Source organism: Meles meles, chromosome X (assembly GCF_922984935.1).
Source record: "Meles meles chromosome X, mMelMel3.1 paternal haplotype, whole genome shotgun sequence".
NCBI lineage: Eukaryota > Metazoa > Chordata > Mammalia > Carnivora > Mustelidae > Meles > Meles meles.
In genome coordinates this window covers 42,882,304-42,907,443 of record NC_060087.1, presented here as the reverse complement: position 1 = coordinate 42,907,443, position 25,140 = coordinate 42,882,304, and the positions used below count along the sequence as shown (strand labels likewise).

Sequence of the window (25,140 nt, the reverse complement as noted above, 5' to 3'; positions counted from 1 at the left end):
TCTTTTCTCACTTTTCTATTTATCATTGAAAAAATCTTTCTGAATCATTCATCTAAATCTAAATAAGATTTAGATCTTATTTAACTTTTTAACTTGTCAACTTTTTAAAAAGATTTTATTTATTTGTCAGGGTGAGAGAGAATGAGCACAAGCAGAGGGAGCAGCAGAGGAAGAGGGAGAAGCAGTTCTCTGCTGAGCCAGGAGCCCGATGTAGGACTCAATCCCAGGACCCTGGGATCATGACCTGAGCCGAAGGCAGACACTTAACTGACTGAGCCACCCAGGTGCTCCCCCAAATTTTAAACTTTTTAGAAGCAATTATGCCTAACAGGGGCTTGAGTTCATGACCCTGAGATCAAGAGTTGCATATTCCACCGGCTGAGCCGGCCAGGTGCCCTATGTTTTCAGCACTTTTCATGCTTCCTTGGTATTTCCTTAGTGATCTATTTTTTGTTATAGAATCGTTTTTTTCAAGTGATTGGGAAGTTCTATCTCCTGTGTTTTTTTTTAAAGGATTTTATTTATTTATTTGACAGAGGGAGAGAGATCACAAATAGGCAGAGAGGCAGGCAGAGGGGGTGGGGGGAAGGAGGCTCCCTGCTGAGCAAAGAGACCAATGTGGGGCTTGATCCCAGGACCCTGAGACCATGACCTGAGCTGAAGGCAGAGGCTTTAACTCACTGAGCCACCCAGGCGCCCTTCTTTTTTTTTTTTTAATATTTTATTTATTTGACAGAGAGAAATCACAACTAGGCAGAGAGGCAGGCAGAGAGAGAGGAGGAAGCAGGCTCCCTGCGGAGCAGAGGGCCCGACGTGGGGCTCGATTTCGGGACCCTGGAATCATGACCCGAGCCGAAGGCAGAGGCTTTAACCCACTGAGCCACCCAGGCGCCCCCCAGGCGCCCTTCTATCTCCTGTTTTTAATTTAGCTTACAAATACCTGTAAGTGTTTATAAAAATTTACTGGAGTCCACATTTATCTAATTATCAACAGCAGAAATGAAAGGCTATCTATTCATTACTTCTCTCCTTTGTCATTGGGGTGTGAAACTCCCGGGGTCACACAGACTGGAGCTTGGACACCTGTGGGTCACACAGACTGGGTTGTGGAGATTCCCTGGCTCACACCAAGTCAGGTAGGGATCCTGGGGTGTCTATACCCCAGTCTGTGCCTCCACTAGAGTCCCCATTTATTATTAATGGTTTTTTTTTTTAAGATCTTATTTATTTGTTTGGGAGAAAACGAGGGAGAGAGAGAGAGGGAGAGAGAGAGAGAAATTGCACATGTGCATGACGGGGGAAGGGAGGGGCAGAGGGAGAAGCAGACTCTCTGCTGAGCAGGAGCCCAACGTGGGACTCGACCCCAGGACCTCGGGATCATGACCCGAGCCAAAGGCAGATGCTTAATGACTAAGCCACCCAGATACCCCAAGTCCCCATTTACTTTTGTGAACACTTAAGTCCACATCATAACCTCTTGCCCCATTATATCTGACCATAGGCTGTATTTCGCCAGTAGTGACCACTCTGAAGTCCTTTTAAGTTTAGTAGGTGTTCCTCTCCTATATGTGAGTTCAGCCCAGAAGGCTACTATTGCCAGAACGTTTACCATGAGCTGGGTTTGAAATTTCACCAAAGGGGCACAGATGTTGAAAGACTTAATTTAATGACAGTCCAAGTTTAAGGTCAGAAAACGGGGCATGGATGATGGACTAGTTAACACGTGTCAGGGTCAGTGATCTAAAACAACAGAGTATTGATGACAAAGTTACTAATAAAAGCCCTTGTCTGATCTCAGGCCGAAGGAGCATTAATAGTCCTAGCCTTACCAGTAAAAGGCAACACCACCAGAGGGGAAGTGACAGTAGACAAATTAACAGGGACGTGGTTCAAAGTCAGATAAGAGGGGCATTGTTGGTAGAAGAGTGAGTCCACAGGGTTCCATTACAGACCAGAAGGTCACTGATGGTGGGATAGAGGCCCAGGTTTGAGGTCAAGGTAGGAGGAGCCGGGATTTTTAATTAGTTTGTAATTAATCAACAGTTCAAACAGAACAATTTGAGTATTGAGGCTGCGAGATATTGATGTTAGAACAGTTGGCAAATGCTTGAACTCCGACTAGAGAAACAGTCAGGGTGTAATGCTTAACGGAAGCCCTGTTTAGGGTCAGACCAGAGAGATAGGGATGGGAACAATTGAATACATCTATGGGTTTGAGTTTAGTCCAAAGGGGACTAGATTCTAAAATATTTAGCAGCCACCTGGGTGGCTCAGTCGTTAAGTGTCTGCCTTTGGCTTGGGTCGTGATCCTGGGGTGCTGGGATCGAGCCCCACATCGGGCTCCCTGCTCAGTGGGAAGTCTGCTTCTCCCTCTCCCTCTACCTGCAGCTCCCCTTGCTTGTGCTCTCCTGCTGTCTATCAAATGAATAAATAAAATCTTTTTAAAAATTTTAAAAAAGTAAAATATTTAGCAGAGGCTGGGGGTGGAGTTCAGGTTCAAAGGGCACTGGTGTTGGAAGAGAACTGTACAAGCTCAGTAACAGACCCGCAGGGCATTGGTAACACAGTAGTTACCAGAGGATCAGGTTTGAGGTCAAACCAGAGTGGAGTTGAGGGTGGTAAATTGAACGAAGGACTGAGTTCAGGGTGAAGCCTGGAATGGAGGGATTTGGGCATCATTAAATGGCTGTGTTGGATAATTTTAGACTAGTAGATATTCGAATATGAAAGAATAAATGAGTCCTGGTTGAGAATCAGACAGACAACAGAACAAGGACAGTGGGAGAGCTCTGATTAGGGACCAGGATGACATTGAAGGTGGAATGACAATAAAAGAGATCCTGGCATGAGGCACCTGAGCGGCTCAGTGGGTTAAGCCTCTGCCTTCAGCTCAGGTCATGATCTCAGGGTCCTGAGATCGAGCCCCGCATCGGGCTCTCTGCTCAGTGGGGAGCCTGCTTCCCACTCTCTCTCTGCCTGCCTCTCTGCCTACTTGTGATCTCTCTCTCAAATAAATAAATAAAATCTTAAAAGAGAGAGAGAGAGAGAGATCCTGGCTTGAGAACATACTAGAAGGACATTGATGTTGCAGCGGTTAGCAACGGACCAGGTCTGAGGTCAGACCAGTGGACCATTGTGGCTTAAGGGTTAAAATGGCCTGCGTTCCAAGTCAGTTGAGCAAGGACTGCAGGTTGAATAGTTAAAAGGAAGTTCAGGGGCCACCAGTGTGGTGTGTTTGGATGAAGAGTTAACAGAGGTCTGGGTTTGAGATCGGAGGGGTCTTTGGGTAGAATATGAAAGGAAGGCTCAGGTTCAAGGTCATGCAAAAGGAGCAGTGATGGAAGGATATTTAACAGAGGCCCTTGTTTTGAAGGTAGACCAGAAAGGACACTGACGGTAGAATTGTTAATAGAGAAGGTGACACCCAAGAGGTGGGACCTTGGAATAGTTTGAAACCAGATCGGGCGGCCTTGATGTTGAGGGTTGATGACGAAGGAACAGTTTATATATAGAGGTCTGTGTTTGAAGTCAGGGCAGATGGGCACCAGTAATGGAACAGCTACTGAAAGCTCTGGGTTTTGGTTGGTTGAGAAGTCTGTCAGGTTGGATTAGTTGAGAGACACCCATGTGAGAATTTATATTTTCTAAAAAAATTTTTTTAAAGATTTTATTTATTGGGCGCCTGGGTGGTTCAGTGGGTTAAACCTCTGTCTTCGGCTCAGGTTGTGATTTTGGGGTCCTGGGATCGAGTCCCGCATCGGGCTCTCTGCTCAGTGGGGAGCCTGCTTCCTCCTCTGTCTCTCTGCCTGCCTCTCTGCCTACTTGTGATCTCTGTCTGTCAAATAAGTAAATAAATAAATAAATTCTTTTAAAAAATATATTTTATTTATTTATTTGACAGAGAGAGATCACAAGTAGGCAGAGAGGCAGGCAGAGAGAGAGGGAAGCAGGCTCCCTGCTGAGCAGAGAGCCGGACACGGGGCTCCATCCTAGAACTTCGGGATCTCGACCTGAGCTGAAGGCAGAGGCTTTAACCCACTGAGCCACCCAGGAACCCCCCATGTGAGAATTTAAATCAAAGGAGGTCTTGGGGCACCTGAATGGCCTACTGGGCTCAGTCAGTACAGCATGCAACTCTTGATCTCAGGGTTCTAAGTTCGAGTTCTAAGTTCGAGTCTCATGTTGGGTGTAAATAAAATCTTTGGACACCTGGGGGCCTCAGTATCTCCATTTGCCTGAGGTCATGACCCCACGAGTCCCACATCAGGCTCTTTGCTCAGCAGGGAGCCTGCCTCTCCCTCTGCCTGCCACTCCTCCTGCTTGTGTGCTCACTCTCTCTCTCTCTGACAAATAAGTAAAATCTTTAAAAAAATAAAAAATAAAATTTTTAAAAAAGGAGGTCTTGATGGAGTAAAAGCTAACAGAGTCTGGATTTTTTAAAAAGATTTTAATTTTTATTTGTCGGGGTGGGGAGAGGTAGGCAGAGGGAGAAGCAAGACTCCCCACTGAGCAGGGAGCCTGATGTGGGACTTGATCTTGGGACCGTGAGATCATGACCTGACCTGAAGGCAGACTCTTAACCCACTGAGCCACGCAGGGATCCCCAGAGTCTGGATCTGAGGTCAGACCAGAGATGCCTTGATCGTTCTAGAGTTCCAAAAGGCCCAGTTAGAGCAAAAAGCCAGTGATGGTGGGTATTAATTAGAGGCCCAGATTCAGTTGGACCAAAGAGTAGTCAGCAGAATTTCCATTTCAAATAAGACTGGAGGGGTACTGATGTTGGAATAGTTGAAAAAAGGTCATGTTCAATGTCAGAAAAGAAAGGAAGTGATAATGGAATAGTTAACAGACACACGGTTTCTGAGGTCTGCCTAGAGGGGAACTGATGCTACAAGTGTTACCAGTGTCCTAGGTTCAAGGTCAGATCAAAGAAGCAATTATAGGAAAATAGTAAACAGAGGCCAGGGTTCGAGGTGAGATCATAGGGGTACAGAGAGGTACAGTTTCTTGAAGTCAAGTGAGAGGAGCAGTGAGTATGGGAAAGCCCATGGAGGCTCAGGTTTCAGACCTGAGGTGCAGTGATATTCAGTTAACTGAAGCCTGGATTCAAGGACAAAGAGTTATTGGTGGTAGAATTATAAATGGAGTCTCAGAGTTTAGACCTCTGTAGCACTGATGGGGGAAGAGTTAAAAAGACTCAAGTTCAAAGGAAAACCAGGGAAGCTTGGGTGGCTGAGTTGATTAAGTGTCTGCCTTTGGCTCAGGTCATGATCCCAGGGTCCTAGGATTGAGCCCTCTGCCAGGCTCTCTGCTCAGTAGGGAGCCTGCTTCTCCCCCTGCTTGCGCTCTCTCTGACAATTAAATAAATAAAATCTTAAAAAAAAACAACAGAGGCCCAGTACCAATGCTGGTGAAGTTCTAAGTGTCTGGGTTTGGGGCCCTACCAGAGAGGCACTGGTGAAGGAAACATTAAGAGATGCCCAGATTTGAGGTTAGACAAGAGACAGTGACAGTAGACCAGTTAGTTACAGAGGACTAGCCTGAAGTTTGGACCACACAGGCATCAATGGTAAAATAACTGGGGCACCTGGGTGGTTCAGTTGGTTAAGCATCTGCCTTTGGTTCAGGTCATGATCCCAGGGTCCTGGGATCGAGCCTTGCATCTGGCTCCTTGCTCAGCTGGGAGTCTGCTTCTCCTTCTCTTTCTGTCCCCTCTGTACGCCCTGCTTCTGCATGCTCTGTCAAATGAATAAATAAAATCTTTAAAATAGACAAATAATGGCAAAATCATTAATGGAGGCCCAGATTCAACGTCAGGACTGAGGGTCCTCACAGTTGGAATGCTTGCTGAAGCAAAGGGGCACTGATCACAAATGAACAGAATCTGAAATTCAAGGTCAGATCAGAAGACAAGAGCTGGTGGGACATTATACAGAGGCCCGGGTTTGAGATTTGACCAGTGGGACACTGATGAGGTAGTAATTAATAGAGGCTCTGCTTCAAGCTCAGACTAGCAAGGCTCTCGTGAAATAAACACATGGGTTCAAAGTCAAAGACTAGAATGGCATTGATGGCGGAATGGTTAAGAGTTCCAGATCTGATGTCACACTGGAGGCACAGTGACGATGGACAAGTTAACAGAGGCCTAAATTTGACAAATAAGATGATTTTTATTATTGTTTGCTCATTACTTATTTCCTTGTAGGTCGTAAGTCAAGAAAAGGTATCACAAAAATGAATTTAAAGTAGAATGTCAGGGGCGCCTGGGTGGCTCAGTTGGTTAAGTGTTTGCCTTTGGCTCAGGTCATGATCCCAGTATCCTGGGATCGAGTCCCACATCGAGCTCCCTGCTCATTGGGGAACCTGTTTCTCCCTCTCCCTCGGCCTGCTGCTCTGCCTACTTGTGCTCTCTCTCTCTGTGTCCAAAAAAAAAAAAAAAGTAGAATGTCAGGATGGGGTGCCTGGGTGGCTCAGTCGGTTAAGTGACTGCCTTCGGCTCAGGTCATGATCCCAGGGTCCTGGGATCAAGCCCTGCATCAGACTCCCTGCTCAGCGGGGAGCCTGCTTCTTCCTCTCTCTCTGCTGCTCTGCTGCTTGTGCTCTCTCGCTCTCTCTGTCAAATAAATAAATACAGTCTTAAAAAATAAATAAATAAATAAAGTAGAACGTCAGTCATATGTGACTCCTGATCTCAGGGTTGTGAGTTCAAGCCCTACGTTGGCCACAGGGTTTACTTTAAGAATATAAATAAAATAAAGCAGAATGTCAATTCTGCCACCTCAAAACTTCACGGGAAAGAAATCCCCCAAATCATGTATAACAGTATTTGTGATTAGCCATTTTGAATTCCGATTCAATAAACAACATGAAGAATGTGAAGGAAGTAAGAAGGTGCTTGGGCACCTGGATGGCTCAGTTGGTTAAGCAACTGCCTTCGGCTCAGGTCATGATCTTGGAGTCCCGGGATCGAGTCCCACATTGGACTCCCAACTCCATGGGGAGTCTGCTTCTCCCTCTGACCTCAGCTCTCATGGTCTCTCTCACTCTCTCCCTCTCAAATAAATAAATCTTAAGAAAAAAGAAGGTGCTAGAGAAAAATGAGGTTCCCCCAGGGTGCCTGGGTGGCTCAGTGGGTTAAGCCGCTGCCTTTGGCTCAGGTCATGATCTCGGGGTCCTGGGATAGAGTCCCGCATCGGGTTCTCTGCTCAGCAAGAAGCCTGCTTCCTCCTCTCTCTGCCTGCCTATCTACTTGTGATCTCTCTCTCTGTCAAATAAATAAGATCTTTTTTAAAAAATGAGGTTCGGGGCGCCTGGGTGGCTCAGTGGATTAGGCCGCTGCCTTCGGCTCGGGTCATGATCTCAGGGTCCTGGGATCGAGCCCCGCATCAGGCTCTCTGCTCCGCGGGGACCCTGCTTCCTCCTCTCTCTCTCTGCCTGCCTCTCTGCCTACTTGTGATCTCTCTGTGTCAAATAAATAAATAAAATCTTAAAAAAAAATGTAAAAAATGAGGTTCCTCCAAGTGATCTTGGCCATCCACTGACCTTGGTTGAAACTGAGCGCTTTTTGGTGTTGCATAGTGTGCAGAGTTAACACAGCAGGCCTGAACTTCTCTCCTGGGAAAGGCCGGCTTCAAGGATGGCCCTTGGCTGGCACCTGGAAACTTAGGTGTCTTTCAACAGGGTTCTCACCACTCTCTAAATGATGAGTGGCTCACTGTGCCTCAACTGTTCATACACACACTCTGGTTTATGCTGAACACCTGCTTTCCTTCCAGGACAGTCTGGAGTTGGGTATGTGCCAGGCAGGGACCCCCCCTGTGTGACCACCCCCCAGAAACAACCCTGGGCACTCAACCTCTAAGAATGAGCTTCTCTGGTTGTCAGGTGGCGTGACAGGGGGGAATTAAGCACATCCTGTGACTCCACTGGGAGAGGACCCTTGAGAGCTCATGCCTGGTCTCCCCTGGAGTTCACCCCGGGGCACCAGTTCCCTTTGCCAATTGTGCTCTGTTGTCTTTTTACGGGAAGAAATAAAAGGTGTGTATGCAACCATAGGCTGGGACCAAGAGTTCTCCCAGCAGATCTTGAGTCTGGGTGGTCTGGGGACCTCTGACGCATACAGACGCATGAACTGCGTCATGAATGTTCAGCTCACTGATGTCCCTACCTCATCACCATTCACCGTAAGGTCAAGGTGGAAGCACCGCATAGAAATGCTTCTGCCTGCAAGTTAACCACACTGTTATTAATGGTGGCTTCAACAAACCAGGCATTTCTTCCCCTCCAACAAGACTGCTAGTATTAGTTCAGTAGCTCGATAATGTTGGGTGGGTTGGAGTGCCTGTGGCCCTGTGGACAGACCCTGAGGTCTCAAGATTGTAGGACACAGCTCCTACTGATGCATCTGGATATGGCAGCCTATGCAGCTGGAGGGAAGGGAGCAGCTGGAGCAAGAAGCCTCCTTGGCATTTCTGGCAACTTTGATATTTCCTGGTGACTGAGGTCATTGACAAGGGATTTTGGTTCTCTTGTCCCCTGTTAATATCCTAAGCTTTCTCTCCTCACTTGGGGGTCCCCTCAAATGTGAACATCACTTTATAGACTCTGAGCTGTTCCAGGCCTTGAATTTGGGCCCTAGGTAGGCATGGAAGGAGCTACGGTGGTCTGGGGTTCCTCTGGGGATGGAGAGAGAATCCCCATTCCCTCCCCCCATCAGCAGGAACCACCAGCTCAGGCTTAGGGTCCATGGTTGCTTCTGCATAGGTTTTGTACTCTATGTCCTCAACTAATCTGGTCCCTGTTTGTGGGGAAGAGCCTTGGGGAAGGGGAAGGGGGAGCTGGAAGGCTTCAGCCCTCCTGAGGAGCCAGCAGAGCCCTGCAGACTAACAGCATGAAATTCCTATGGTAGAAGCCAATATTCCCCACCTCAGCTCCCCAACTTGCGTCCCCATCACTGCTTACCTCAACTCCTGTGGGTCCTTGTGACTGGTCTCCCTGCTTCTACCCCTGTACCCCCCTCCAAGTCTGTTCTTTTCACAGTATCTGGAGGGGTCCTCTTCTAACCAAATGGGATCGCATCCCTCCTCCGCTCAATCGGGTGACTCACCTCTCACTCAGAAGAAGCCTAAGTCCTCACTGTAGCCACAGAGCTCTCCAGGGTCAGGCCTGTCTGACCTTATCTCCTAACATACTCTGGTCCAGCCACACCTGCCTCTTCAGTGAGCCCTCTGGCACACTCCGGCCTCAGTGCCTTTGCACTCACTGCCTTTCCTCTCTCCCCCACCCCGCAGCTCCCTCTCACTTCATTCGGGTCTTTGTTTCAATTTCACTACCAGGAATGTCGTTGTCTCTCATCACAGCACCAAAAACAGTACAATCTTCCGCTCCTATGCCCTTATGTCCTGCCCTCCCAGCACAGGCCATGATACATTTTTGCCTACCAACCACCTGCCATTGAATACGAGCCCCACGAAGGCAGGCACTTCTGTCTGTTGAGGTCACGACTCTACCAGCCCTCAGTGCCTAGAACGGTTCCGGCGCCCAGCGGGTGCTCAATCATGTCTGTCCAACGACAGACTGAGCCAAACACTTACGGGGGGGCCCATGATGTGGGAGGCATTCAATGACCAGTTGCTAAGTGAGGAAATTGAGGCCTGAAGGTGCGAGCAAGGGAGCAAACCCTGTTCCAGCTCAGGTGCTAGAGCCACCCCCTCACCCCCGACCCCAGCAGACCTGGGAACCAGCCACAGGCACAACCACAGGAACTTTATTTACAAACACAAGGCTGGAGTGGGAGCCGGGTGGGCAGGCGACCCGGCAGGACCTACTTCTGCTCCCGCCTCCAGACGATGACCATGCCGCTGGCATCGCTGGAAGCCAGCAGACTCTCATCGCAGTTGAAGCTCACGTCCAGCACGGGGGCGCTGTGGCCCTGAAGCTTGTTGACGGCAGCCTTGGCGGCCCGCTCCACATCAAAGAAGTGCACACACATGTCCTCGCTGCCGGTCACTGCCCAGGGTAAGGGGAGGAGGACAAAAGGGGCGGGGGCGTTGAGAGGTGGTGGCAGAGGCAGCAGGGTGCCCCAGGAGGGACAGTCCCTGGACCTGGGTCACCTGGCTGTTTTAGCCCCATGTCCAGAGTGTGAGGCCTCTGAGCTGTTGGGGGTTGGGGGGGGTAGGCTGTGTCTCATGTTGTGAGGTTCCTGGACTCTTGGGGGTCTTTGTTCAAAGCGGGTGGCTGCTGGGGTGAGAGCTCTCGAGGCCCGTAAAGTCCGGGCACCAGGGGGCCGTGGTGTCCATCCCTGCCCCGCCCCAAGTCACCCAGACACCCCGAACTCTGCGGGACTCACCCACACAGGCCCCCTGGCGGAAGGACATGAGGGGGCAGAAGATGCTGCGCACAGGGTGTGAGCTCTGCTCAATGGGGAAGCTTCTCTTCAGCTGCAGCGTCCCCTCGTTGTCCACCACCCTGAGGGAAGGATGGAGGTGGGTCAGGGTGTCGCCTCCGCTCTGGCCAGCAGTGAACCCGGTGGGTGAGGGGAACAATGGTTTGTGTCCCCACCCCCATGCCTGAGTTCTTTCTAAGGCTCACAGAGTCTGGTTTTGAGGCGACTGCGTAAAACTATCAAGCAGGGCTGGCACGTGCATTCGTGAGGGTCTAGAAGCTACCTGGCAGTGGAAATGGGGAGCCTCGGCAGCGCGGTTCGCTGGTTTCTCTAAGAGAGCTTGGTGGTTAAGATGGGCACAAAGAGGGGACATGGCCGACCAAACTGGATACCCCCCGTGCCGTGGGAAACGAAGGGGCCATTCAAAAGAATGGATGAGCCAAAGGCACTGCAGGGGACCTGGGAACTGTTCCAGAAGCATCCTCTGGTGAGGAGCACGAGATGTGGGAGAGGATGGAGGAGGAGCCTGCTTCCATGAAACGACCCTCCCTCTGAAATGTGGGGAATGGGGGCGCACGCCTCGGATTACAGGGGGAGAACAAAACAGGAAGGTGCGCACAGAGTCATTGGCCGAGGTGGCAGGAAGCGGGAGGAGGGAAGAGAGAGGATGGGGGGGGAAGAGCCCCGCATTTGGGAGTATGCCTCAGTTAAGAATTACACATATGACTATGTGTGTGTGCGAATTCCTTTTTTTTAAAAGCAGAAATACAAAAGAGTACAAAAGGAAACATCTTGCCAGGTGGTGCCTTTCAGGCCTGGCTGGACATCGCTGGGGATGCTTTTCAGTACACCAATGCACCCAGTCCCGCCGCAGGGCTTCTGAAATCACTGGCCTGGAGTGGGGCCCGGCCATGATTCTGTGAAGCCCTTCAGGTCATTCTGGCGTGCAGCCCAGGCTGAGAACTGCGTTTGGGTAATGTGTCATAGGTGAGCGAGGATAGTAAATTCCTCCACTCAAAAACACCAAAAAGGAAAAAGAAAAAAAAGGGAAGGAATGGAGGGAGGGAAAGAGGAAGGAAGGAAGGAAGGAAGAACAGGCCACTGCTCTGAGAGGGCCCTAGTCTATTTTATGCCTCAGGTTACACATCTGTGAAATGGGCATGATCACAGGCCCCTCCTCACAGCGCTGTTTTGAGGATTAAGTGGAGCGCTAGGTAAGAGGCGCTCCCCCAGGGGCTGGTGTCAGCCCTCGCTCGGTCAGCACCAGCTACTTCTGCCACCACTCCTTCCACTGACAGCCGGCATCATCGTCAGGAGACCTGACTTCCCTGCTCACTCAAATTAACCTGATAGAGGAGACAGGCTCTCAGGCCCTACAGGTTTTCCTCTGACTGGGAGCCAGGGCTGCCATGCCAGTCCGATGGCCGCGGCAGGCCCCGCCTCTCCTGCCGGCCTGAAAGGGGAGGACCCACCTGTAGAGCAGCAGCTTGTTGAGGCAAGCGTTGATGAGCAGCGAGGGGTCCCGGGCCTCGCGGCTGACCCAGGAGCGGGCGGAGATGCTGGTCACCGGGCTCCCCTCATGCACCACCAGACGCTTGGCTTTGGTCAGCTTCCCTGGAACAACAGAGGGAGAGGGGGCACAAGTAAGAGCTGTGTGCTGGGACGGGGGTAGCCCGAATACCCCAGATGCAGGCCTGGGGCTGGCCTACCTGTGGCCATGTCGAAGAGGAAGGAGAAAACACTGCCACGGTCATCGCCTGCCCAGAGCAGCCGGCCAGGAGCATCGAAGGACAGAGCGAGGACCCGGCCTGTCAGCTTGCTGGAGCCCCCCTTCACTTTCTTGCCCGTGGAGATGTTCATGACGTGCACGTTGTGCTTGGCATTCCCCACCTGTGGGGGAGACCAAGCACACCACACACTGCTCTCAGCCCGTCCCTCCTTGGGTCTGACCACAACGGAACTGCTGTCGATGGAACTGGCTGGTTCCTACTGGAATCTAACCCTGGGGCGGCTGCAGTGGGGAGACTGGGAGGTGACTGAGGTCTGTGATCCTTCAGAGTCAGAGCCAGCCCCTCTTGCCATCTAACCAGGATGGGCAGCTGCCCCTAAGCATGTCCCCCAACACTGTGACAGGCAAACCACAGGGCCATCCCAGGCTGGTAAGGACAGCCGGTATGCTTCCTGACTGGTCCTCGCCAGAGACTTGACCACACTGGGGCCAGAGTTGCAGCCGAAGGAACCCCAGAATGCAACAGGCTCACTCAGCGGGTCCCCTCTCTGCCACTTGGGGCCTGGCCAGATTTTCACTTCCTTTCCCTGCCCTCTGACTCTCAGTCCTGGGGTCAGACCGCAGTGGAGCTGTGCCACTGGGAGGAGCCCAGTCTTCCGACTAGCCATCCCGCCCCCCAACCAGTGGCCCCCGTGGCTGGAGAACAGCAGCCTGCTGTTGATGGGACAGGAGGGGTACCAGAGCCAGGACTCTGGCTCCTGACCAGTCCCCCCTAGAGTCTGTCACAGCAAGCCAACCCAATGCCAAGCACAGTGGCCCAGTTCTGACCCATTTCCCTCTGAGTCTGACTGCATGGACAACTGTGATGAGGGACTGGAGGGGACCCCCTCCCCCCACCCATACTGACTCCCCAGGACGGCTCTCCTGGCCCAGCAGCCCCACCCTCGGTGAGTGGGCACCCTGAAGCCTGACCACTGTGAGGTTGTTGTTGACTGGCTGGAAGGTGCAGCAGAGCAGTTCGGCGCCGTCGGGGTCAGGAATCTCCCGGATGCATCGGCCGTCCTCAGAGGCCCAGATGCGCATGGTAGCGTCGAGCGAGGTGGACACGAGGATGTCATTGGAGAGGGACCAGGCGAAGTCGGAGACACCGCGGGTGTGGCCCCGCAGCACGCGAAGCACTGTGGGCGGGGCGGGCACCAGCTGGCACAGGGAGATGCTGCCATCCAGGGAGCAGCAGGCCAGGCGGTGCCGGTCATCGTTGGCAAAGCGCACCCTTGGGACTGTAATGCCAAGAAGCAGCTGGTGGGACATGGCACACTTGCCAGGTGCTTTCATTTATAAAAGGCCCTGCTGTGCGCACTGGGGGCTGGAACCCACTGAGCCGAGCTCGGGGGCTTCCGAAAGAGGCTTTCCTTGGCTGAGAACAGGAGTGGGAACCCTAGAAAGCCCTCTGCCAAAAGCTCCCTACACTTTAGCCAGTGTTTTACAGTTACCAATGCCTCGGCGGTTTGCAAAGCCTGTGCTGCCCATTGTGAGGGGATTTCTCTGTAGCCAAGGCTCTAAACTCTTCTAAGCAACTCATGACCCTGGAAGCCTTCTGCCAAGTCCTCTTTTTTTTTAAGATTTTATTTATTTATTTGATAGATAGAGATCACAAGTAGGCAGAGAGGCAGGCAGAGAGAGAGAGAGGAGGAAGCAGGCTCCCTGCTGAGCAGAGAGCCAGATGCGGGGCTCGATTCCAGAACCCTGGGACCATGACCTGAGCCGAAGGCAGAGGCTTTAAACCACTGAGCCACCCAGACGCCCCTGCAAAGTCCTCTTTTGAGCTGCCGGGCCCTTTTACTATAGCCCAAGTACTTGAGATCCTGCGGGCCGCTTTACTTTGCAGAGGGCTTGTGGGCTTGGGGAAAGGTTTAGGGATGGCAACTCCTCCTTCGGAGGTGGGGCAGAGACTCTGAGTTCCAGAAGGGGACGCACTGAGTAGCTGTCCCAGTTCGGGCAAATGAGTTGTGAGGGGACCCGCTACCAGCTGGCTTACCTGCCTCATCCACGTGCTGGTCGAAAACATGGTACATGCCCGCAAAGGCGTAGTTCTCACTCAGTGATGTGTCCCCAGCCATGGCACGACTTGCTTCTGCTGCTGATGTGGGTACCACACTGCCAGGGGGCCTGGGCCCCAACAGGAGTGCGGGGGCAACATGAAGTAGGTGCTAGCACTCAGGCCCTATGGTCCCTCTCCCCATTACAGACCCCAGCTCATAACTGCCCCCTGCATACCTGTCCTCATAGACAGCACGGTTCATCTGTGCCTGCAGCTGGTAGGAGCCTCGGCTGACGGAACGGCGGTGCCCGCGGGCCCCTAGGGCCCGAGGATCATCCTCAAAATCCTGCAAATGGGAGGTCAGGGTGGGCACATCTTGAAGACGGTCCTCAAGAACGTGTGAGGTCTGGAGTCTTCAAAATATACCTAGAACCAGATCCCTTCTCACCCTACCCACCACCACGACCACGGCCTGTACTACCGGGGTGGCCTCGGCACTAGCTCCCCACTGAGTGGATACTCAGTAAATATTCTGTGAGGAAAGAATGGACACTTTCTCCCTGAAAACCACTCAGAGCCAGCTCTTGCTTCATTCCAGCCTCAGCTCAACTGTCGCCTCCTCGGAGAGGCCTTTCCTGATCGTCCCCATCAGAAAAAGCTTCCCTCTGTTCCCCACAGGAGTCTCATTTTACCCCCAAGCCTGCTTTACTTTTCCATCTTAGTAAGCCATGTTAATTATTGATTTATCTGGGTTCACATGTCTCTTGACCCCTTTATCTCATTTATTGCCTATTTATCAATGTGCTCATCTTGTCTGTTGTCCATTTGTTGAGTTATCACATTATTATCTTTTTTAAAAAAATTTTTATTTATTTATTTGTCAGAGAGAGAGAGCACACAAGCAGGCAGAGGCAGAGAGAGAAGCAGGCTCCCCACCGAGCAAGAAGCCCGATGAGGGACTTGATCCCAGGACGCTGGGGTCATGACCTGAGCCGAAGGCAGCAGCTTAACCAACTGAGCCACCCAGGCGTCCCACGTTATTATCTCTTTCTGCCCTTTGCTTCTCCTAAGACCCTGGCACGGTGCCTTGCACAGAGCAGGTGCTCGACAAGTGTGCTGAGTGAATGCATATGGACACGGGTGGTGGGCATGGCAGGCAGTGTGGGGAGGAGCTCACCTCCATGCGGTCTAGGGTAGTTCGGCTGCTGCGAACGATGCTGTTGCTGTAGGCACGGGCACTGCCTGGCTCGGAGAGGGGCCCGTATCGCTGGCCCAGCAGCTGCCCACGCAGCCTCAGGTACTGCCGACGCAGCGCTGGGGGGTGCCCAGCCTTGGCATTCTCCCGCAGCAGCTGGCTGCGCCGCCGGATGTACTGCGTCCGAAACTGTGGAAACGTTGGTGTGCGGTACGCGTTGTACCTATGATGGCAGGAGGCAGGGCGGGCAGCAGGCACAGGATAGAGGGAATCAATCAGCCCAGGGGACAGGGAAAGAGAGTGAGGTGTGTGGCAGCGAGGGGTCAGGAGGACAAGTGATCAGCAGTGGTGGTGGGGGTCCCTCTGGTGCTGTGATGAGGGTGGATCTACAGTAATAAAAGGCATGGCGATGAGGTCACTGTGCTGACAATGGAGGCTGTCTGCAGCTTTGGTGGAGTTGGTATGGGGTGACTGAGTCAGTGTAGACAATAGCAGGCGTCAGGGTGACATGGTGATGGGAGGGGTCAGTGTGGGCAATGGTGGAAGTCAGGATGGGATGGTGATGGGGTCAGATTGGGGAAGTGATGATGGTAAGAGAAGTCTGCGGCAGGGGGCAATGGTGGGGAATAGGATGTCACCAGCCTGAGCTCCATCATCCCCTTCCAAAGGCTCTGACAACACAGCCTCTTTGCGCATGCCCAGATCTGGCTGCGTTTTCCCCGCATGCTCTTTTCGACCCTCTTGCCAGCCCTACACGCCCCCACACCCTGCTACTGCGCATGCTCACCTCCGGCCTGCCCACGCAGCTTCATAAAACCAGTTCTCCGCCCAGCCTCACTTATCGCCATTGCGCATGCACCACAGTAACTTCCGCTCCCATGGGCTTCGACCCCACGCCTCACCTCGCGTCTACTGCTAAGACCTGCTGCCACACCGCGGCCATTCCCCGGCCTCCTCTTCTGGCGTGTCCGCCCGCGGGAGCCTGCAGGACAAGGGCCTAGAATGTCAGCGTTTCAAGTGAAGGGATTTAATTCCGCCCCTTCTGTCAGACGATCTTTGCCGTAGACACCAAGTCCCTCGACGCCGGGACGTCGCGAAATACCACCCGGCCGCTAGCATGGTCATCACCCCAGCCCTGCCCTGCTTTGTCCTTCCCGGGCAGTTCCCGGAAGACTCTCAACAGCGATTCAGATCTGATCCCGCCCCTCCCCGGTCACCATAGCGACGCCCCTCCTCCCGTCTAGCAATCCTTCTTGGCATTCCCCATCCCCCGCCGCCCTCCGCCTTCCCTTCTCAGGTTCAAGAGCAGAGCCGGGGATCAGAGACCACCTCCGGGGCTGCCTCCGGCTCTTGAGGCCCCCGGGGCGGCCCTGAGACCAGTGTCGCCCGTTCCTTCTGTTTCTCGGCTCCCTCTCTCAGGCTCCAGGCAAGATGGCCGCCTACTGCCAGGAAGAGCTGCCAAGCCCAGAGCGAATGGATAGGAATCTTTCCCAGGGCGTGGGAGAACTACGCAAGCGCGCTTTGGGACAGTAGCTTCCGGTACTGGATGGAGGCTCCACCCCTTAAGTTCTACCCACCCCCCAATCCCTAATGGCACTTTTTGTATACACAAGAATAATGTCCAGGGGCCAGAGAGGAATCACTCCCCCCAAATTAGAAATACGACTTTCGGGGCGCCTGGGTGGCTCAGTGGTTTGGGCCACTGCCTTCGGCTCAGGTCATGATCTCAGGGTCCTGGGATCGAGTCCCGCGTCGGGCTCTCTGCTCGGCAGGGAGCCTGCTTCCCTCTCACTCTCTCTGCTTGCCTCTCTGCCTACTTGTGATCTCTCTCTGTCAAATAAGTAAATAAAATCTTTAAAAAAAAAAAAGAAATACGACTTTCTTTTGAAACCGTGGAATAAACTTAGCACAATCTTGGCTAAGCAAGATTTGAAGCATAGGAGGGACCCCCATCACCACTGCTGATCATTTGTTATACCATCAAAATAATTACACACGCAGAGGCTCCTAGGCTGTTCTCCAGTTCTTAAAGTGATTGAGGAGCATCCAGACAACCCTGGGTTGAGAATAGTCTGTTCTGTTGTGGGTGTGTGTGTGTGGGGGGGTGGAGTTGGATGGTCCCCAGGAATCTTGGTCTGGGCCTGAGTCTCCAAAGGCAGAAAGCATTTAAGTAGGCACAACAGGTTTTGGATTCCAAGAGGTTATCTGAACCATCCTTATTTCAACTCTAATAGGAAGTTGCAACTCTTAGCTGTTTATCTTTTTTTTAAGTAATCTACATCCAACATGGGGCTCAAACTTACTTCCCTGAGATCAAGAGTTGCATGATCTAGCAAATGAGCCAGCCAGGTGCCCCTCTATTCATCTTAATGTGGTCAGGATTAAAAGAACTTACAAAATTGAATAACAAAATATAGTAGCTTCCCATTGGATCTTAACATCCACTAACTGCCACAATTCTCAAAACTTTTATTTTTCACACTATTTTTTATAACATACAATAATCTGAACAGTTTTTTAAAATCTTATTTATTTGTCAGAGAGCGAGAGGGCGTGCACACACACAGACAGGGGGAGCTGTAGGCAGAGGGAGGAGCAAGCTCCCTGCTAAGCAAGGAGCAGGATATGGGACCCTACCCCAGGTCCCTGGGATCATGACCTGCGCCAAAGGCAGACACTTAACTGACTGAGCCACCCAGCTGTCCCTAATCTTAAAGCCACTTGAAATGAGGAGACACGGAGTGCCTGTGGCTCAGTGGATTAAACCCTCTGCCTTGGGCTCAGGTCATGATCCCAGGGTCCTGGGATGGAGTCCCGCATCAGACTCTCTGATCAGCGGGGAGCTTGCTTCCTTTCCTCTCTCTTTTTTTTTTAAATTTTTTTAAAGGTTTTATTTATTTACTTGACAGATAGAGATCAGAAGTAGGCAGAGAGGGGCGCCTGGGTGGCTCAGTGGATTAAGCCGCTGCCTTCGGCTCAGGTCATGATCTCAGGGTCCTGGGATCGAGCCCCGCATCGGGCTCTCTGCTCTGCGGGGAGCCTGCTTCCTCCTCTCTCTCTGCCTGCCTCTCTACGTACTTTTGATCTCTCTCTCTGTCAAATAAATAAATAAAATCTTAAAAAAAAAAAAAAGAAGTAGGCAGAGAGAGAGAAGGAAGCAGGCTCCCTGCCGAGCAGAGAGCCCTATGCGGGGCTTGATCCCAGGACCCTGGGATCATGACCTGAACCGAAGGCAGAGGCTTTAACCCACTGAGCCACCCAGGCGCCCCCCTTTCCTCTCTCTTTACTTGTCTCTCTGCCTACTTGTGATTTCTGTCTGTCAAATAAATAAATAAAATCTTTTTTTAAAAAAAGTAAAGAAATGAGGAGACACATCCAAAACACGAATTGCGCTTTGTGTGTTCTAACAAAAATAGACCACTCTGTTTTGGATCAACAGAGCACCTCCCTTGTCCATGTAACTAAGCTGTGGGTGCCTTTAAAAAATTTTTTTAAAAGGTTGTATTTATTAATTTGACAGAGAGAGCGAGCACACGCAAAGCAGGGGGAGCAGCAGGCATAGGAAGAGGGAGAAGCAGGCTCCCTGCTGAGCAGAGAGCCTGGTCCCAGGGTTCGATCCCAGAATCATGACTCCAGCTGAAAGCAGACATTTAACAGTGAAGGTGCCCCTATGTGTGTCTTTTAAAATACCTTCTATTTGATGTTTGCTAAAGAATAAACTGTTTCACTGCACAAACATGTAACCACTAACATTTATTGGCTAATATGCTGGACACATGGTGATCTACATGTATTAATCCAGTTAATCCTAATAACTGAATGTTGTGGGTCTCCTTACTATCCCATTTTACAAATGAGGAAAGCTGAAGCCCCGGGAGTTCAAGGGTGACATTTTATTGAACTGCTTTCCTATTTGAGACCAGCATCGGGTTTATTTTCAAGTATTTTTCTTGCCATAAAGGATGCTATGACCAACCTCTTTCCCATTCACACCTTAACCCTCCCTGGATGGGGCCCCGCCCCTTCATACCACCACTCAGCTTCCAAAGAAACATGGTGGGGGAAAAAAGTACAGGAAAGTCAGGGATGCCAGCGACACTTATCCTCTGAACTTCTGGAATTGTTTTTTTGTTGTTGTTGTTTTTACAATATTCTGTATGTTAAAATTTCAAAAATTATTTTTAAAATTTCACTCCTATCATGCTATAAGATACTAGATAAAACCTAATGATAGGGTTGAGGTAAGTAGGAATGAAATAATGCATAGTAAGTGTTCACAACACCTGTTGTGTGAACGTTTGCTGTTTTTCTGAGAAGTTCTACAGTACTTTTCAGAAGGCAGTATAACTTGGCCATTGCTGTAGGCTCTGCCAAATAGGAGCTGTGATCTTGGGAAAATCACTTAATCCCTTTGTGGCTCAGTCTCCTCATCTGAAAAAAAAATGGCCTCATAGGGTTATATGGAGGACTAAATGAGTTAATACTTGTAAAGCTTAGAGAGCATCTGGAGAAGAGAAAATACCCACTAAAGGTTGGCTGCTTGAGTGCCTGGGTGGCTCAGTCATTAAGCAGCTGCCTTTGGCTCAGGTCGGGATCCCAGAGTCCTGGCATCAAGCCCCGAATCAGGCTCACTGCTCCGAGGGAGACCTGTTCTCTCTCTCCCACTCCCCCTGATTGTGTTCCCTCTTTCACTGTCTCTCTGTCAAAAAAAATAAATAAAATCTTAAAAAAAAAAAATAAAGGGTGAATACCGTCAGTTGTTTTAAGAACTTTTCCCAATACAGCTCCATCTGCCAGAGGTCGTTCTGGTGCAGAAATAATGTGAATTAATAACCACAGCCACCTCTTACATTTGTTGTGTTTTGCATTTTTTAAAAGATTTTATTTATTTATTTGACAGGGAGAGAGAGATCACAAGTAGGCAGAGAGGCAGGCAGAGAGAGATGGGGAAGCAGGCTCCGCTGAGCAGAGAGCCCGATGTGGGGCTCAATCCCAGGACCCTGAGACCATGACCTGAGCCGAAGGCAGAGGCTTAACCCACTGAGCCACCCAGGGGCCCCATGTTTTGCATTTTTTTCTAAAATATTTACACACTTTCACTGGGTTAAACAAGGGATTTTGAACAAGTTGGTGACAGAAGGCACCTTTCAGTTTGGTGGGTGCTTGGCCAGAACGTGGCAGAATTTATTGGCAAGAATAGCAGGCAGGTCAGTGGGTGGGGAAAGGAGGGTCTCAGGTCTGGGGATATCAAGTCATCAGAGGCAGCTCAGGGAGGCTGGGAGTGACCTTGGTTGCAATCATGACATTTAGAGAAAAAAGCTGAAGCCCATGAAGTCCTACTCTAACAGGACCCGGGACTGTTTTATTGTCAGATTGATGGTTAAAGGTCCTAGACAGAAGAACAAACAGATTTAGACAGAAAAGACTGGAAGCCAGAGCTGTTTGAAGATAACACATCACAATAGGGACTTGAGTGGTAGGAGAAACAGCCAGGGGCTATGTCTTTCCTGGACTCTTCATTCCTTCCTGTGCCTCCTGCCCATTCGACCCCCACCCCTGGCTCCTAGTTTAGAAATGCAAAGGCAAGCACTGGACCACACTGGCTGCGTCCACTTTTCATTACTAAGGCTGACACCAAACCTGAAGTTGAGCCCCATCCTCCGGGACAAAAGGCAGTGCAATTTGAGGGAAAGCCTGGGTGGCTTGGGGTAACAAGGGTATGCTGAGAATAAAGACCCAAGAGCAAAATGGGAGACATAGAGCTGAAGTGTAACTGGAGTCTAGAGTTCTTTTTTTAAAAAACATTTATTTATTTTTAAAGAGTTTATTTATTTGCCAGAGAGAGAGACAGAGAGACAGAGAGAGAATCACCAGGTGGAGGGAGAAACAGGCTCCCTGGTGAGCAGGGAGCCCGACATGGGACCAGAGCCAGGACTCTGGGATGGTGACCTGAGCCAAAGGCAGACACTTAACCAACTGAGCTCCCCAGGCGACCCTGGAGTGCAGGGTTCTTATTCACTTATCTCACCCTCAAAGTTTCTTCCTAAACGAGACAAGTGGGGGTTGGGACATAAGGTCATAACTTAAATTTTACCATTTCCTGACAAAAAAACATTTGCCTCTGAAGCCAAAGTTCTCCACATCTCCAAAGTTCTTAATGGTAATAACTCTCCATGGCCTGAGTCAGAAACAAGATTCCTGCGGTTGGGAGAAGCCTCACAGACCACTTCAACAGCCCCCGCAAGCTGAAACGGAGAGCCAGCCTGCCAAGCAGCACCTACTTGTCAAGCCCCTACTCGGTACCAGGCACTGGGAAAACAGTAGTACTTGAACACGCTCTCACGGAGCTGCCACTGTAACTGGACAGATAAACAAGAAGGTCATATAAGAAACTGATACTCAGGGCGCTGGGTTGCTCAGTCATTAAGTGTCTGCCTTCGACTTGAGTCACGATCCCAGGGTCCCGGGATCGAGTCCCGCATTGGGCTCCCTGCTTGGTGGGAAGCCCGCTTCTCCTTCTCCTACTCGCCCTGCTTGTGTCCCCTCTCTTGGCGTCTGTCAAATAAATAAATAAAATCTTAAACAAAAAAAGAAATTGCCACTATTGTTAAAATAGAAGTTTGGTTAGCGTTGCTGAGCTGTGGGGGAAGGAAGGAGGGATGAGAAAGACATTTTGACTGGAACCTGAATGAAAAGGAGCCAGATACACAGAGCTCTGGACGCTGAGTGTGTGGACAAGGCCAGTGAGGCTGCTCAGTGACTGACTCAGAGACGGGGAACGTCACTTCACAGGGTTAGACTGGGGTCACTCTGCTCTTAAGATCTCAACATAACATAAAGGCCTTTATGATCCTTTAGGATTCACAGTGCATAAAGATCTGAGGAACTAGAAGCAGTTTTTTTTTTCAAATTGGGCACAAGACTTGACATGGAGCTTTTCATAATCTTTCTATTTTTTTTTAAGAAACCCCTACACCCATTGCGGGGCTCAAACTCAAAACCCCAGAATGGTCACATGCTCTTCCAACTGAGCCAGAGCTCTCATAATCTTTTATTTTCCTCCATGTGCAAATGCATGCAATCTACCACTATAAAGTGGTTATGGCAAGCTGTCCCAGATCCTAATGGGTGATCTTTTTTTTTTTTTTTAAATATTTTATTTATTTGACAGACAGAAATCACAAGCAGGCAGAGGCAGGCAGAGAGAGAGGAGGAAGCAGGCTCCCCGTGGAGAGCCAGATGCGGGGCTCGATCCCAGGACCCTGGGATCATGACCTGAACAGAAGGCAGAGACTTTAACCCACTGAGCCACCCAGGTGCCCCGCCTTTTTTTTTTTTTAAGATTTAATCTATTTATTTGATAGAGACACAGAGAGGGAACACAAGCAGGGGGAGTGGGAGAAGGAAAAGCAGACTCCCCTCTGAGCAGGAAGCCTGCAGGGCTTGATCCCAGGACCCCTGGGATTATAACCTGAGCCAAAGGCAGATGCTGTTCCTACAGTTATCCGTCACACATAACAAATGCTAATATTTGGGACGCCTGAGTGGCTCAGTCGGTTCAGCATCTAACTTCGGCTCAAGTCATGGTCTCGGGGTCCTGGGACAGAGCCCTGCATCTGGCTCCCTGCTCAGTGGGGAGTGTGCTTGTCCTTCTCCCTCTGCCCCCTACCGCCACTCCTGCTCATGTTCTCTCAAATAAGTAAAATCTTAAAAAAAAAAAAAAAACCCAAACAAAAAAACAAATGCTAACATTTATTGACCACATGCAACTACCATTGTTCTAGGTGCTTCCCATGTCTTAACTCATTTAAGGGGCTACCTTCATTAACCCCCTTTTATAGGCCAGAGGTCCTGGGTACAGAGGTTCGAAGGCAGGAACTCCAGTGCTAGGCAAAGGGATAGTCCTTTTGCCTGGAAAAGCCAGAGGGGTTTGAGATCTGTGATTGGGGCAGGGAAGCAGGATGCGGTTCTGGGGCCAGTATCTGGAAAATAACAATGTCAGATGCCAAGAAAGAGAAGCTAGTATTTATAGAACAAGCACCTCAGCTTGTGCTCTGTCAATTTGTATAAAAGATTTATTTTATTTATTTGAGAGAGAGAGGCAGAGACAGGGAGACACAAGCAGGGGAGAGGCAGAGGCAGAGGGAGAGGGAGCAGCAGACTCCCTGCTGAGCTGGGAGCCTGACGCCAGGCTCCATCCTAGGACCTGGAGATCATGATCTGAGCCGAAGGCAGACGCTTAACCATCTGAGCCACCCAGGCACCCCTAGTAAATAAAGTCTTAAAAAAGGAAAAAGAGGGGCGCCCGTGTGGTTCAGTGGGTTAAGCCTCTGCCTTTGGCTCAGGTCATGATCTCAGGGTCCTGGGATCGAGCCCCGCCTCAGGCTCTCTGCTCAGTGGAGAGCCTGCTTTCCCCTCTCTCTGCCTACTTGTGATCTCTGTCAAATAACTAAGTAAAATCTTAAAAAAAAGATACAATAAAGTGGAAAACACCAGGGCACTTTGCCCATTTCATTCATCAAGCCATTCTTCCACTTACATAGAAAAATGGGTGGACTGGACTCCAATGAAGAAAAATATACCTGCTACTATGGATTACAGTCACAAAGGCTAAAATAGAGATTGTGAATCTTGTGTTCAACTACTAAGAACTAGAAAAAGCGAAGGAAAATTCCAAAAATGAGTTTTACTTAAAGAAAGCTTAAAATTGAGTGAAAACATTTGACTCAACATTGTACAAGGAACATTTATACAGAATGTCATGGTCTGTTTTTGACAATTTAGAAACTTTTAACTTTCCTTGTGCCTTCTCTGTATGTTAAGATCACCCATTAGGATCTGGGACAGCTTGCCATAACCACTTTATAGTGGTAGATTGCATGCATTTGCACATGGAGGAAAATAAAAGATTATGAGAGCTCTGGCTCAGTTGGAAGAGCATGTGACCATTCTGGGGTTTTGAGTTTGAGCCCCGCAATGGGTGTAGGGGTTTCTTAAAAAAAAATAGAAAGATTATGAAAAGCTCCATGTCAAGTCTTGTGCCCAATTTGAAAAAAAAAAAAAAACTGCTTCTAGTTCCTCAGATCTTTATGCACTGTGAATCCTAAAGGATCATAAAGGCCTTTATGTTAGCCTGGGGAGGGGGAGAGGTGGGGGACGGTGGAAGCAGCAGCTGGGCAGGGACAGGAGATTTTGTCCTGAGCTGTCATGGAACACTGGCTATTGACCATTATCCAATACGCCTTCTTACTCAAGTATTCACAGCAGCTTTTAAAAAGCTTTTTTGTTTCTTAGACCCTCAGATCCAGGAGTGTGTGGGACAAGGGTGTGGGTGTTCACTCGGTAATTTGCCATGTCCTAAAATGTCCATCTGGTGGGCACTATTATTCCCATTTTATATATGTTGAACCTGAGGCAGAGAAAGCTGTGAAGCAGGACTTCAGGGTTTTCAGGCCACATGGTTTGGGAGGGGTTAGAACCTTGGATTTATTCTTGAAATGGGCGAGGTGGGGTGTCTAGAAGAAACGTTTGGGTCAACATTTCTGGTCTAGGCAAGATCTAGGGCTTGAAAATATAAGCATCTGCAGACCAAGGATCTGGTCTTCACATGCCCTGGGACAGAGGATCTCAAGGAACCTCTGCATTGGGGTTTCTGATCTCTAAGGGTTCTTGACAAGCACGCACACTAGGGAAATTCTGGTAAAACTGAAGCAGGGACTAATAAACATTTTAAGGGGGCTTTGAATCCCATATTTGGAAATTTTATGAGCAATTGCAGTGAGAAAAACCAA

At 50.1% G+C, this 25,140-nt stretch overlaps 1 protein-coding gene across 4 annotated transcripts; it reads right to left on the bottom strand.

The window, feature by feature from the left end:
• Window positions 1-9,744: 9,744 nt before the first annotated feature.
• WDR13 (WD repeat domain 13) lies at window positions 9,745-16,825 on the bottom strand. Of its 4 annotated transcripts, none has more exons than XM_045996339.1 (10): window positions 16,679-16,825; window positions 16,252-16,331; window positions 15,332-15,538; window positions 14,391-14,500; window positions 14,152-14,282; window positions 13,086-13,393; window positions 12,094-12,274; window positions 11,857-11,998; window positions 10,349-10,467; window positions 9,745-10,008 (listed from the first exon to the last, which is right to left on the bottom strand). In XM_045996339.1, the coding sequence occupies exons 3-10, from the start codon at window positions 15,335-15,337 to the stop codon at window positions 9,824-9,826; spliced, it is 1,182 nt and encodes a 393-aa protein (XP_045852295.1). In that variant the 5' UTR covers window positions 15,338-15,538; window positions 16,252-16,331; window positions 16,679-16,825; the 3' UTR covers window positions 9,745-9,823. The 4 variants fall into 4 exon arrangements, with proteins under 4 accessions (XP_045852295.1, XP_045852291.1, XP_045852292.1 ...); XM_045996335.1 differs by having other exon boundaries at window positions 15,332-15,572; window positions 16,679-16,824; XM_045996336.1 differs by lacking the exon at window positions 16,679-16,825 and adding an exon at window positions 16,639-16,657 and having other exon boundaries at window positions 15,332-15,572.
• Between the last annotated feature and the right edge of the window lie 8,315 nt (window positions 16,826-25,140).

Bases quoted from the DNA above. Each gene is read 5' to 3' on its own strand.
- WDR13 (XM_045996335.1), bottom strand. From the start codon at position 16,292: ATGGCCGCGGTGTGGCAGCAGGTCTTAGCAGTAGACGCGAG. The intron at 12,275-13,085 runs GTCAGGCTTCAG...TCTCCCCCACAG, and splicing joins TCAACAACAACCTCACAGTG to GTGGGGAATGCCAAGCACAA. The intron at 10,009-10,348 runs GTGAGTCCCGCA...TACCCTGGGCAG, and splicing joins CCGCCAGGGGGCCTGTGTGG to TGACCGGCAGCGAGGACATG.